A 14078-nucleotide genomic window follows, 5' to 3' on the forward strand; every position below is an offset into this window, starting at 1 on the left:
ACCGGGGTTATGGCAGCTAGCTGCTGCCATAACAACGATATCCGTCCTCAAAGTAAGGATGTACATCGGCGTGCGGCGGACCGGAAGTGGCTAACAAGAAAACAATGAAAATATATCTGCTGGGGCATAAAGTCTTCAAAATAAGTACCAAAGGAACATTGGTTGGGCACCAGGGCTTAGACATTCAACACTTCAAGCAAAAGTAGTATCAAAAAACGAATTGCACTCCTGTGATCCATAGGAGAAGTACAGCCAAACAAGCTTTGGCTGGACTTCTTCTTTAAGCCTAGTACACATGATGAGATTATCAGACGAACGATTGTCCAGTTTTTTTTTTTTTTGCATGCTAGTCTCCATATCGAAAACAAAAAGGTTACTAAAGTACAAAATTTTTGTATGACAGAATAAAAATTCAGAAGTGAAGCAATGTATTTGTATTGTATTTTTGGACAAAAACTAATACTAAAACTAAATTGATTAAATGATAATTGTACAAGAAAAAAAATTTGTGTTTGTCCCTTTGCATTATTTCAGATAAGAGCTGTGTACTAACCATCAGAATATCGTACAATTGCTTCAAAAGCAGTATTTTTTGTTCGATATTCTGTTCCTGTGTACTAGGCTTTAACATGAACCTCCCAGTGCAATTAAGCTAACGGCATTGCATTATTTCATACAATGGGCCACCTAAAGCTTTGTGCAGACTTTTAGAAGAGGATGTGAGCATGTTACAGGAGGGAGATGAGGATTACATGCAAATCCATAAACAAACTGTAGACTGTTGCCATGGTTGCAAGGCAGATACAGTAACATTTTTGCATAATTATAGAAAAATCATAATTAACCACTTGCCGACCAGCCGCCACAGTTTTACTGAGGCAGAATGGCACGGCTGGGCGAAAAGACGTTATTTTACGTCGCTTCGCTCTGTGGCCACCAGGGGCTCGCCCCCGGAGCTGATGCGAGTGGCCGGTGGTCACGATCACCGCCGGGCTCCCGTGATCGCTGCTGACACACCGAGAACCAGGATCTGTGTGTGTAAACACACAGTTTTCCGGTTCTCTGAGGGGAGAAGAGACTGATCGTCTGTTCATACAGAGCATGAACAGCGATCTGTCATCTCCCCTACACAGTCCCATCCCTTCTTTCAGTTAGAAACACACACTAGGGAACACAATTAACCCCTTGATCACCCCCTAGTGTTAACCCCTTCCCTGCCAGTGACATTTTTACAGTAATCAGTGCATTTTTATAGTACTGATCGCTGTATAAATGCCAATGTGTCAAAAGTGTCCGATGTGTCCGCCATAATGGCGCAGTCCCGATAAAAATCGCAGCTCACTGCTGTTACTAGTAAAAAAAAAAAATTATATTTAATAATAAATAATAATAAAAATTAAATAATAAAAATGCCATAAAACTATCTCCTATTTTGTAGACGTTATAACTTTTGCGCAAACCAATCAATTTACATTTATTGCGAGTTTTTTTTTACAAAAAATATGTAGAAGAATACATATCGGCCTAAACTGGGGAAAAAAATGTTGCGATTTTATCAAAATTGTCCCTCTTTTTTTGTTTATAGCGCAAAAAATAAAAACCGCAGAGGTGATCAAATACCACCATAAAAGCTCTATTTGTGTGAAAAAAAGGACGTCAATTTTGTTTGGGTGCAGCGTCGCACAACCGTGCAGTTGTCAGTTAAAGCGACGCAGTGCCGTATCGCGAAAAGTGCTCTGGTCAGGAAGGGGGTAAAATCTTCGGGGGTGAAGCGGTTAAACAGTTAGTATATTTTTTGGCAACTATGTATACAGTGCATAATAAATGTTAACAAAACAGGAGTTCTCCTTTAAAAGACAACATTGTGCTTCATTTATGTGCCCCAGAGACATAATTTTCTAGTGACATTAGCATTCAGGAACTGTTCCTGACAGATTAAAGTGCTCTTTATATCCTTCTAGGGAAGCATGGCCAGATCCTCTCCCAGCCATTAGATTAGACTGGTGTGGCTTTCTGTGGCTATGTGAATGGCTAGTACACACAATGAGAAAATTGGATGAAAAATACCACTTTCTGAGCGATTGTCCAATAATCTGATCATTAATACACAGCTTTCAAAAGCCAATCATGACAGTTCATATGAAAATATCCAAAGGGACAAGCACAAAATGTTTTCGCACAATAACAGAACGAACGATTTTTGTGTAATTAGTGTGGTATTTGTACAAAGCAAATCATGTGACGAAGACAACACATGCTCAGAAATTAAATACACTACAATACAATACAATACAATACAATACAACACTTCCGAAGTTGTATTTTGTCGTACGAGTATTTTCGTAACTTTAGTAGCAACCTACTGGTTTTCAATATAAGACTGGCTTGCAAAAAAAAAAAAAAAAAACAGATGATTATTCGTCCAATATTCTTATCGTGTGTACAAGGCTTAAGGGTGCAAAGGAAAGAAGTAGAAACAAACTAATTACATTATCAAATGTGTTCATCACAGGAAACCACAAAGGAATTTCCTTGACCTACCTGCCTGCTTGGCTGCCTTTTAATGAAAACACTAAAATCATTGAAATTAGATGGTTCCTAATGCAGAAATAAAAAAACTGGTTATTTGCTATTATTCTAGATATTTCTGCAATGGTATTTTTTTTTTTTTAAAGGCCCGTTATTGTAAAAAATACTGTATTTTGATAACTGTATGGGATTAATACATGCCAAATGGTGATCATTATTTGACTTCCTTTTTGTTTTAAATGCCTATAGTTATATTTCTGTCCAGTTGCATGCAGACCAAGTTGTGCAGCAAAAGTGACAGCTGCAGGGGCTGGAACTATATTGCCCCGTACACACGGTCGGATTTTCCGATGGAAAATGTGTGATAGGACCTTGTTGTCGGGAATTCCGACCGTGTGTAGGCTCCATCACACATTTTCCATCGGATTTTCTGACACACAAAGTTTGATAGCAGGCTATAAAATTTTCCGACAACAAAATCCGTTGTCGGAAATTCCGATCGTGTGTACACAAATCCGACGCACAAAGTGCCACGCATGCTCAGAATAAATAAAGAGATGAAAGCTATTGGCCACTGCCCCGTTTATAGTCCCGACGTACGTGTTTTACGTCACCGCGTTCAGAATGATCGGATTTTCCGACAACTTTGTGTGACCGTGTGTATGCAAGACAAGTTTGAGCCAACATCCGTCTGAAAAAATCCTAGGATTTTGTTGTCGGAATGTCCGATCAATGTCCGACCGTGTGTACGGGGCATTAGAGGTAAGGAAAAAACCCACTGCCAGTGCGTCCAGGAGCAGCAGAGTTTGGGCAGAAAAAACGCTTGACACTGCTAAACGTGAAATGAATTAATGCCCAAGAGCTTGATACCTGTAAAAGTTTCTAAAAACTTACTGTTAGGGATGTTTACAAAAGTCAGCTTCCAAAAAGAATAACATTTGTTGATGTAACTGCCTAAAAAGTGTTATGCTGCATACAGAAGGTCGGAATTTCCGTGAAATAAAGTGTGATGGGAGCTTTTGGTCGGATATTCCGACCGTGTGTATGCTCCATCCAACTATTTCTGTCTGAATTTCCGCCAGCAAAAGATTGAGAGCTGGTTCTCTATTTTTCCGACGGAAAAAGTTCTTGACGGAAATTCCGTTCGTCTGTATGCAATTCCGACGCATGCTCAGAAGCATTGAACTTAATTTTCTCGGCTCGTCGTAGTGTTGTACGTCATCGCGTTCTTGACGGTCGAAAGTTCAGAGAACTTTTGTGTGACCATGTGTATGCAAACCAAGCTTGAGCGGAATTCCGTTGGAAAAACCATCCAAGATTTTTCAGAGGGAAATTCCGCTCGTGTGTACGCGGCATTACCTGGAAATGGGCTTTAATTGTTTGTCGCTAAGACCCCTTTCACACTGGAGGCGTTTTTCTGGCGATACATCGCTAAAAATAGCGCCTGAAAAAAGCCTCAGCTGCAAACCCAGTGTGAAAGCCTGAGTGCTTTCACACTGGGGTGCTGCGCTGGCAGGGCATCACAAAAATCCTGCCAGCAGCTTCTTTGCAGCGGTGAAGGAGCAGTGAATACACCACTCCTCCACTGCTCCTCCCCATTGAAATCAATGGGGCAGCGCCACCATACCACCGGCAAAGGGACACCACATCGGCGTTTTGCAGGCAGATTTAACGCCTTTTCGGTCGCTAGCGGGGGGTTAAACCGAAATAGTGCTGGGGCAGCTCAGAGTGAAAAGGGGTCTTACTAAAAGTCCATCAAACGCTACCTGTTCATCTAAAATGACCCCATTCACAGGGTGACAATTGCGCTCTGATTTCACTGCAGAATGAACAACGTTGTCACCCTACTAAAGTATGGTAAAAATTTAAGGGATCCATTGGCAAGATCAAAACCTCGTGAAACTATGTTACAGGGGACTTCTTTAAAGGCTAAATTCACTCTAAAAAATGAATAAATGCCCATATTTTAGCTGAAAAAATATGTTCCTTCTTGACAATGGTCACAATGTTTTCCTTCTGACAATGGTGACCATTGTCAGGAGCACAAATGGCAATAAAAATCTGACATTGTTTCTAACCCTTCCCCAATATATTCAAAAGAAAAAATAGAAAAAAAGGTTTTGGCTGCAGTTGTACGTTAAATAATATCTAAACCCAAGAACAAAAGTATATTATATTACAGCTTACCAATTGTGGTAAGCATCAGTTTTCTTTTTTCAGTAATTGCCAAAAATGTGTCTTTGTAACTTCCTCTGCACTCAACTGAAATCTCAAACAATTATCAGCTTTCCCAGCTGTTTTCTGTGAACAACAAAACACCTACTGTATGAAATGGGCATGAAGTGAGGAGGGAGTCATTGTAGTCCAAATCAGGAGAGCAGCCTAGGGAGATAAAGCTGCTGCTCAATAGATCCAGTACAGTGACTGAGCATTGTCACTCTAGGACAAAAATGTGTTACTGGCAGGATCACCAGGTCACATCTAAGGATTGGCAAGCTGTAATATATTACATTTTTTGTTTTTGGATTTAGATACACTTTCAGCATAAAGAACAGGTATTGTAGCTAGCTATCATAGTTCAACTTTTTCAACAATGTATTAATAGGATCTTTGTCTGATATACAGTGCTGTGAAAAGGTATGTACCCCCTTTCTGAGTTTTTTTGCATATTTTTCACATTTAAATGATTCAGATCATCAAATATATTGTAATATTACACAAAGATAACCTGAGTAAATACAAAATGCAGTTTTTACATGATTTCATTTTTTAAGAGAAAAAAGCTGTCCAAACCTGCCAGGCCCTATGTGAAAAAGTAATTGCCCCCTAAACCTAATAACTGGTTGTGCCACCCTTGACAGCAACAACTGCAATCAAGCATTTGCAATAATTGGTAATGCGTCTTTGACATCGCTGTGGAGGAATTTTAGCCCACTTTTCCTTGCAGTAATTGCCCCATCCCCCTCCTTACTAAATTATGAATGAACTGTGATTAAACACATTTTTTGGAAAGCTGAATTAAATTTCACTTGCCACACCCAGACCTGATTACTGCCAGTCCTGTTGAATCGAGAAAAATAACTTACCGTATATACTCGAGTATAAGTTGATCCGAGTATAAGTCGAAGGCCCCTAATTTACCACAAAAAACTGAGAAAAACGTATTGACCCGAGTATAAGACGAGGGTGAGAAATGCAGAGGGTCAACAATGCCCATCTGCAGCTGCATGCCTCTGTGCCCTGTGCAGCCTACCTGTATCCTGTGCATGTGTCCTGTGTCCTGTACATGTGCATGTGTCCTGTGTATGTGTCCTGTACATGTGTCCTGTACATGTGTATGTGTCCCTGTGTCCTGTACATGTGTCCTGTGTCCTGTACATATATATGTGTCCTGTGTGCATGTATCCTGTGTGCATATGCAGCCTACCTGTGTCCTGTGCAGCCTCCCTGTGGCGATCTCCATCCTCCCTGTGGCGATCTCCATCCTTCGATCAGCGTGTGATAATACACTTCGGCGGCCATTCCACTGTTCAAAAGCCGCGCCTCCTCCTCCTCTGTGATAGGCAGAACACTCAGCAGTCAGCGGTCAGCCTATCACGGACATTCTCTCATTCTCATAACACAGACGAGGATGAGAGAATGTCCGTGATAGGCTGTACACTGACAGCTATTTAGCCTATCACAGACGAGCAGGAGGCGTAGCTTTTGAAAGCTGGAATAGCCTCCGAACGAATTATCACACGCCGGCCGCTGTCTGCCTGCATGACACGCTGATCATGCAGACAGATGGCGGTGACTCGAGTATAAGTCGATGGGGGGCACTTTCAGCCCAAAAAAAAGGGCTGAAAGATTCGACTTATACTCGAGTATATACGGTAAATAGAAGCTGTCTGATAAAGTGAAGCATGCTAAAAGATCTCAAAAAGCTAAACATCATGCCGCGATCTAAAGAAATTCATGAACAGAGGAGAAACAAAGTAATTGATATGTATCAGTCTGATAAGGGTTACAAAGCCATTTCTAAACTTTTGGGACTCCTGCGAACCACGGTGAGACCCATTATCCACAAATGGAGAAAGCTCGGAACAGTGGTGAACCTTCCCAGGAGTGGCTGGCCTACCAAAATTAGTCTAATGCCCCGTACACATGGTCGGACATTGATCGGACATTCCGACAACAAAATCCTAGGATTTTTTCAGACGGATGTTGGCTCAAACTTGTCTTGCATACACACGGTCACACAAAGTTGTCGGAAAATCCAATCATTCTGAACGCGGTGACGTAAAACACGTACGTCGGGACTATAAACGGGCCAGTAGCCAATAGCTTTTATCTCTTTATTTATTATGAGTATGCGTGGCACTTTGTGCGTCAGATTTGTGTACACACGATCGGAAATTCCAACAACGGATTTTGTTGTCGGAAAATTTTATAGCCTGCTCTCAAACTTTGTGTGTCGGAAAATCCGATGGAAAATGTGTGATGGAGCCTACACACGGTCGGAATTTCCGACAACAAGGTCCTATCACACATTTTCCGTTGGAAAATCCGACCGTGTGTACGGGGCATTGGAGCGCAATGACGACTCATCCAGGAGGTCATCAAAGAACCCAGAAAAACATCTAAAGAACTGCAGGACTCACTTTCCTCAGTTAAGATCAGTGTTCATGATTCAACAATAAGAAAGAGACTGGACAAAAATGGCATCCATGGGAGAGTTCCCAGGCGAAAGCACTGCTGACTAAAAAGAACACAAAGGCTCATCTCACCCAAAAACAACTTGATTATCCCCAAGACTTTTGGGAAAATTTTCTGTGGACTCATGAGACAAAAGTTGCATTTTTAGAAGGTGTGCGTCCCCTTACATCTGGCGTAAAACTATCACAGCATTTCATAAAAAGAATATCATACCAACAGTCAAACGTGGTGGTTATAGTGTGATGGTCTGGGGTTGCTTTGCAGCTTCAGGGCCTGGATGACTTTCCATAATTGATGGAGCCATTAATTCTGCACTCTTCCAGAAAATCCTGAAGGAGAATGTCTGGCTATCAGTTTATGACCTCAAGCTCAAGCCTACTTGGGTTATGCAGCAGGACAATGATCCGAAACACACCAGCAAATCCACCTCTGAATGGCTCAAAAAAAAAAAATAATTAAGGTGTTGGAGCGGCTTAGTCAAAGTCTGGACTTAAATCTGATTGAGATGCTGTGGCATGACCTTAAACAAGCCGTTCATGCTCGAAAATCCTCAAATGTGGCTCAATAAAAACAATTCTGCAAAGAAGAGTATTCCTCCATAGCGATGTCAAAGACTCATTGTCAATTATTGCAAACGCTTGATTGTAGTTTTGCTGCCAAGGGTGGCACAACCAGTTATTAGGTTTAGGAGGCAATTACTTTTTCACATAGGGCAGGTTTGGACAGCTTTTTCCCTTAACCTTCCTGGTGGTATAATTATGTCAGATTTTTGGTGCTGAAAGCGATACATTGTTTTGCAAGGAAATTCGGCGTTTTATATTGTAGGCCTGTAATTCTTAGGAATAACTCACTTAAATCTGTCTAAACGAGAGTCTAGTAGACGTCCCGGGTATGATAAAGTTTGAAACACAAAATCATAAATTATAATATAATAAATAACTATAAATAATTATCAAAAATGTTAATATAATAATAATAAAATTAATTCAATAATGTAATCAACTCAAAAACACTGAAATATGCTCACTCGCAGAATTGTCGCTGTCATCACTTTCAGTGTCTGATGACGAATTTCCCCACAAATAACTATCGCTCAATTCTGCAAGTGTTATAATTTACTATCGCTGTTTTCAAGCTAAAGGGACACTTTTTGGTTGCTATGGACATTCTCCAGTTTCAAGGCAGCAAGAACAGTATATATAATATAAAACTGAATGAAGGGCATGGGCAAAGCACTAGGGACAAAAGGGATGTGAAATAATTTGATACAGTAATGTAATCTGTAAGATTACATTGTACTGTGTGTGTTCTGTTTTTTGCACTTTTTGAATTTTCCGCCGGGCTCTGTCCCTGTGCGTTGCGCCGCTTGCAGGGAACGGAGCCCGGCATACAGCGCATTGGGCGGAAGACAGAGCCGCCACACAAAGCGCAGGGACATCGCAGGATCCTGGGGACAAGGTAAGTAACCTTTTTTCCCTGGATACTGCGATGCAGCCCCGAGTGTGGCTCAGGGTTACGGCTCTTGGTATGGAAAATTCACCCTGAGCCACACTCGGGAATACTGCAAAGAAGGTTAATAAACAAAATCATCATTTAAACACTGCATTTTGTATTTACTCGGGTTATATTTGTGTAATAACACTTGTTTGATGATCTGAATCATTTAAGTGACAAATATGCAAAAAAATAAAAAATCAGGAAGGGGGTAGATATTTTTTCACAGCACTGTATAGAGAAATAAGGAGAGTTCACATGGTGCAAAGTATGGAAAAGGGACATTTGCCTGATGGTTAATTGCATACCTGCAGATTTAGACAGCCACTGTCAGAAAGTAGAAACTAGTATTTAGACAGGTTAGAAGGCCTGCCCTGATCACTGCAGTTCTCTCTGATAGGCTGGAACTAGCTTCGTGTTTGTGGCTCTCTGTCCTTTCCCTTTTTAACCTATTGCCACTTTCTGCATGAGCATCTGCCCTCAAAGTGTATGAAAACCAAAATCAAAAACATGATTTATAGCAGTTTCCTAAGTTTACTAAGATACCTGAAGATAAGATAGCTACATAAGTTTTCTTTTTTCATACTTTTTTTCCTTTATTTGCATCTGATAATCATGGGAATAACACATTTCCTGTCCTTGGGTGGCTATGTTCACTCAACTGTATCTATGGAGGGAGCCATGGTTGCTACCCGGGAGGACATCCAATGTCTGCCCTTAATCTCCTTTACATGGGGGTGGGGAGATTAGACATTTACAGAAGAAAGATAACATTGTTTTATGCATTAATTTCAGCTTACAGGAAGTGGCAAAGAAAATGAATTTCTAATAAGATCTGTACTTGTTGAAAATGTTCTTAGCCTTAAAAAATGAAAACTAATGCAGCCATCATTAACATCTAAGAACCGGTAAGCTGCAATATGTTTAGGATTTATTCTTGAGGTTAATTATCTTTAAAGTCTCTGGGAAGCTTTTTATAATCACATCACCTGTCTGTTTTTACTGCCCCCTGTTGCCCATGTGAACTTTAGGGCTTTTGCATAATTATTGAATTTTGAATAAACATGATCAAACTAAACAGAACAGCGGTTGTTTGAATTCTTTCTTACTGCTGTTGTTAGTGATGATAAAATGAATTCATGTGCTAGCACACTCTGCTAGTGCAGCCCTCTTTAATAAGTTCTATGATATACCTTATTTAGGCTTGACCCAAACAAATGGATTTTAGTAGCCCAACTGAAGTACTAAAATTGTTAATTCACCTTTTGTAACATGTTACACCCATTGTCAGGGTGTAACATGTTACGAATGGATCGGCCCCCGTACCTCCCTCATCCCTGATCTGACAGCTAGCCGGGATCTTCTCCCCCAAGCCCCCCCCCCCAGCTGTCACAATTTGAAAAAATAAAAAAAGTGGCCTGCCTGGCCGCATCACTCATTCACAATGTTCTGTGAAAGGTAAACAACAAAGTTCAGCAGCCTTTGCGGCTGTCGGCTTGTGGTTTTCAATGAACTACCATGGCGCTGTGGGATTCATTCTCTCTTCCTGTCAGATTGTATCTGCTTACCCGTACGGGATGTATGGGCACACAGATACACTGGTAGATCTGCTGGAGACCTGTATGGCACCAGCGATCTGCTGATCCCTGGGGCAATGCTTTACAGGGTCTGAAAAAAATAAATAAATAAAATGCAAATTTTTTAACCTTCAAAAAAAGGTGCATTTATTATTTTTTTCTAAAAAAATGAACTTATCTTATTATTGAATGCTAAATAAAAGAAATAAATGGCTACGACTACACAGGCAATTCAATCTCGTTGCTACTAACAGATTTAGCCACTTGTTTAGCCACTTGTCACCTTGCAGCCTGCTAAAATCAATGTCATTCCAATGAGATAACTGCCACCAAGCAGTTAACTCTTTCACTGTCCAAAGGATTTAATTACCATTGTAGCCGTAGACTTCTAGGAGAGCATGTAGTAGCAGCTAATTGCACAAAACTTTAGTAATGTGTGATCATGCACAGTTAAAGAGAATATTAACCCTGAAAATAAACGTCCCTCCACTCCAACTGTCCTCGCCTAGGCAAATGACGTGCACTGGGCCTCCTGGGCACATCACATATGTGCACATCACATATCCTCAAGAGGCATAGTCTTTCATTTATAAAAGATGGATGGGGCATGCCTAGCGGCACTACATCAGGAGGCCGGAACGCTGAGCCTGGAAGAGGCGGCACAAAAGAAGATGGTGGTGGGGAACACAAGTGGTGACAATAGAGAAGAGGATCTCAGCAGGATAATGTTAGATCCACTGGGATGGTTAGTATCCGAATTGCGCATAACACGCAACCCTGTAAGCCCGATATTACCTGGTAATAACTCGATTACAAAAAAAAAAAAGTGGAGGGGAGGTAAAATTCCTCTTTAACCACCTCTAAACACCTCTTTCCTGCCACTTGTGTAAATTACAAAATAGATGCCATTTATTCCATCCGTGTAACAATAAGCCACTAATCTTTGTGAGTAATTCTTAGCAGAGCATTTAAAGTGGTTTTAAAGACTCAAGGTTCCTTACCTTCATGCATTTTATGTAAGAAGGTAAAAAACCTGTGTGCAGCCGCCCAGCTAATACTTACCTGAGCCCTATTACGATCCAGCAATGTGCACAAGAGCCTCAGCTCTCCAGGGACTCTCCTTTCTAATTGGCTGAGACAACAGCAGGAGCCATTGGCATACAATAGGTTGTTGTGTGCCATGTTAAAAAGTAACGTGCATTGAGGAACAGTGGCCAAAATTCACTAGGATTTTGTTGAGAAACTCTGTTCTTAGCTCACAAGGCCATAGCGGTTAAATGGAATCAATCTACTCCTCCATCTACCTGACAGTGGATCCGGATGGTGAACCAGATCCTCCCATTTGAAAAAATTATCTTTGAACATAGGTTGCCCCACCAAATACAATAAGGTGTGGGACCCTTGGTGCTCATCCACTCTCACTATCATTACTACTTGAAGAGCTTAGGGCCTATACTTGGTTTAAAGATCTGGACGTGCTCATACATCCATACCTGATAGAGAGTTGGCTGATGTCTGACCCACCAACACTTGGTTGCTAAATGACTGGATGTTATCCTATTATGTATAAAATGTATCACTGGTCTCTGTATATACAGCTGTAAATATGATACGTAATTGTGTACTGAACTGTATTTTCATTGTGCTCATGTTGAGCACCTTGGTCATTGTACCACCAGGTCTTTCTTGTTGTACATCTTGTCAATAAAAAGTAAATACATTTTAAATAAATGTAACGTGCAGGTCCGATTTTCATTCCAATGTCGTTAGTTGGAAACCCATTCAAAATGAATAGATGGCCTTAACCGCTTGCTGACCAGCCGCCGCAGTTGTACTGCGGCAACATGGCACGGCTGCGCGAATCGCCGTCATGTTACGTCGCTTCTTTGTGTGGCCACTAGGGGCGCGCCCCCGAAGCCGATGTGAGTGCCCCACGGTTGCGATGAGCGCCGGACTCCCGTGAGTGCTCGTGATACAGCAAGAACCGGCATCTGTGTGTAATCACAGAGATCCCGGTTTTCTGAGGGGAGAAGAGACTGATTGTGTGTTCATACAAAATATGAACACTGATCTATCTCTTCCCCTAGCAAGTCCCATCCCCCCTTCAGTTAGAACACGTAGCAGGGAACACAATTAACCCCTTGATCACCCCCTAGTGTTAACCCCTTCACTGCCAGTGACATTTTTATAGTAATCAATGCATTTTTATAGTACTGATCGCTGTATAAATGCCAATGGCCTCAAAAATGTGTCAAAATTGTCCGATGTGTCCTCCATAATGTCCCAGTCATAATAAAAATCGCAGATCGCCGCCATTACTAGTAAAAAAAAATAAAAATAAAAATGCTATAAATCTATCCCCTATTTTGTAGAAATTATAACTTTTGCGCAAACCAATCAATATACGCTTATTGTGATTTTTATTACCAAAAATATGTAGAAGAATACATATCGGACTAAACTGAGAAAAAATTGCTTTTTAAAATAAAAATGGGGATATTTATTATAGCAAAAAGCATAAAATATTATGTTTTTTTTCAAAATTGACGCTCTTTTTTTGTTTGTAGCGCAAATAATAAAAACCGCAGAAATTATCAAATACCACCAAAAGAAAGCTCTATTTGTGGAGGAAAAAGGACATCAATTTTGTTTGGGTGCAGCATCGCATGATTGTCGCAATTGTCAGTTAAAGCGACGCAGTGCTGAATCGCAAAAAATGGCCTGGTCATTCAGCATCTTCCGGGGCTGAAGTGATTAATGCAGGTTAACACGCACAATACCATGTGAGGGAATGCAGTACAGAGAGATGAGATGTGGCCCTACAAATTGTAAGATTTAAAAAACTGAAGTATCACTTTTGGTTGGACGTAATCTTTATGCCCTTACTGGCTTTAGAAAATTGATAAACAAATAGAGTACCTGCAATGTACATCCAAATACGCCAATCATCAGCATGGCCATTGAGAGATATTCGGTGAAGACGTCCCACCAGGGTTTTAGTACACGGAACGCTGGTTGTTGTTCCGAGAACTGACGGAATTCAGTAACTGGAATCATTTTCCTAAAAAACACAAATACAGATGATAGAAATCAGCCGCATTCACTGACAAGCATGCATGATAAGATTATATCTACTCTACATGCCATACATTTACTGGCAATCATAAATTCACAGTCTAAACATACCGGAGTACAAAGATTAGATCTACATACTCTGACGTTAGAACTTCCAGATCCTAAAAGTGCAATTACCGTTTTCAAACCTTGATGCATATTTTATGGCAAGAAACAAAAGAAATGACAAAGTTCTGAAACTACAGCTGATTATTATCAAGCTGATGAAATCTAATACTTTGCTTTTATTGTTCAATTTCACTGTTAAGTGCAATCCTGGCTTGGAAATGGATATTAAAGGGAAATGGAATTCAGCTTGCCCTACGAAGAATCATACTGCACAACGTTTAATCCTTTGCATTTAATGGACGTAGAGTGGTTCTAAAGTCTTAAGGGTTTTTCACCTTAACACATTCTATGCGTTAAGGTGAAAATCCTTCAGCTCCCCCCAGACCCCACCCACCCACCTTTCCTTACCTGAGCCCATCCATTCAAATCATGTGCACAAGCGCTCCCGCCGCCATCTCTCACCTCATTGGACAGATTGATAGCAGCCGGAGTGACTGGGAGCTGCTGTCAATTAAATCCGGTGACAAAGGTGCGGGAGGACGGGCCGAGTCCCGTTGTCTGTCTCAATGGATGCAGCAGCGGGACTCAGGAGCGAGC

General features: G+C 40.9%; 1 protein-coding gene across 1 annotated transcript in view; it reads right to left on the reverse strand.

The window, feature by feature from the left end:
- Nucleotides 1–14078, reverse strand: part of LRRC8C (leucine rich repeat containing 8 VRAC subunit C) — a 122491-nt gene that overhangs the window by 13363 nt on the left and 95050 nt on the right. The window contains exon 2 of the mRNA XM_073593179.1: nucleotides 13218–13359. Coding sequence (XP_073449280.1) covers nucleotides 13218–13355 — 138 coding nt within the window. The 5' untranslated portion in view covers nucleotides 13356–13359. The remainder of the gene's footprint in view (nucleotides 1–13217; nucleotides 13360–14078) is intronic.

The sequence above is a fragment of the Aquarana catesbeiana genome, linkage group LG07 (genome assembly GCF_042186555.1).
Source record: "Aquarana catesbeiana isolate 2022-GZ linkage group LG07, ASM4218655v1, whole genome shotgun sequence".
Classification (NCBI taxonomy): Eukaryota; Metazoa; Chordata; class Amphibia; order Anura; family Ranidae; genus Aquarana; species Aquarana catesbeiana.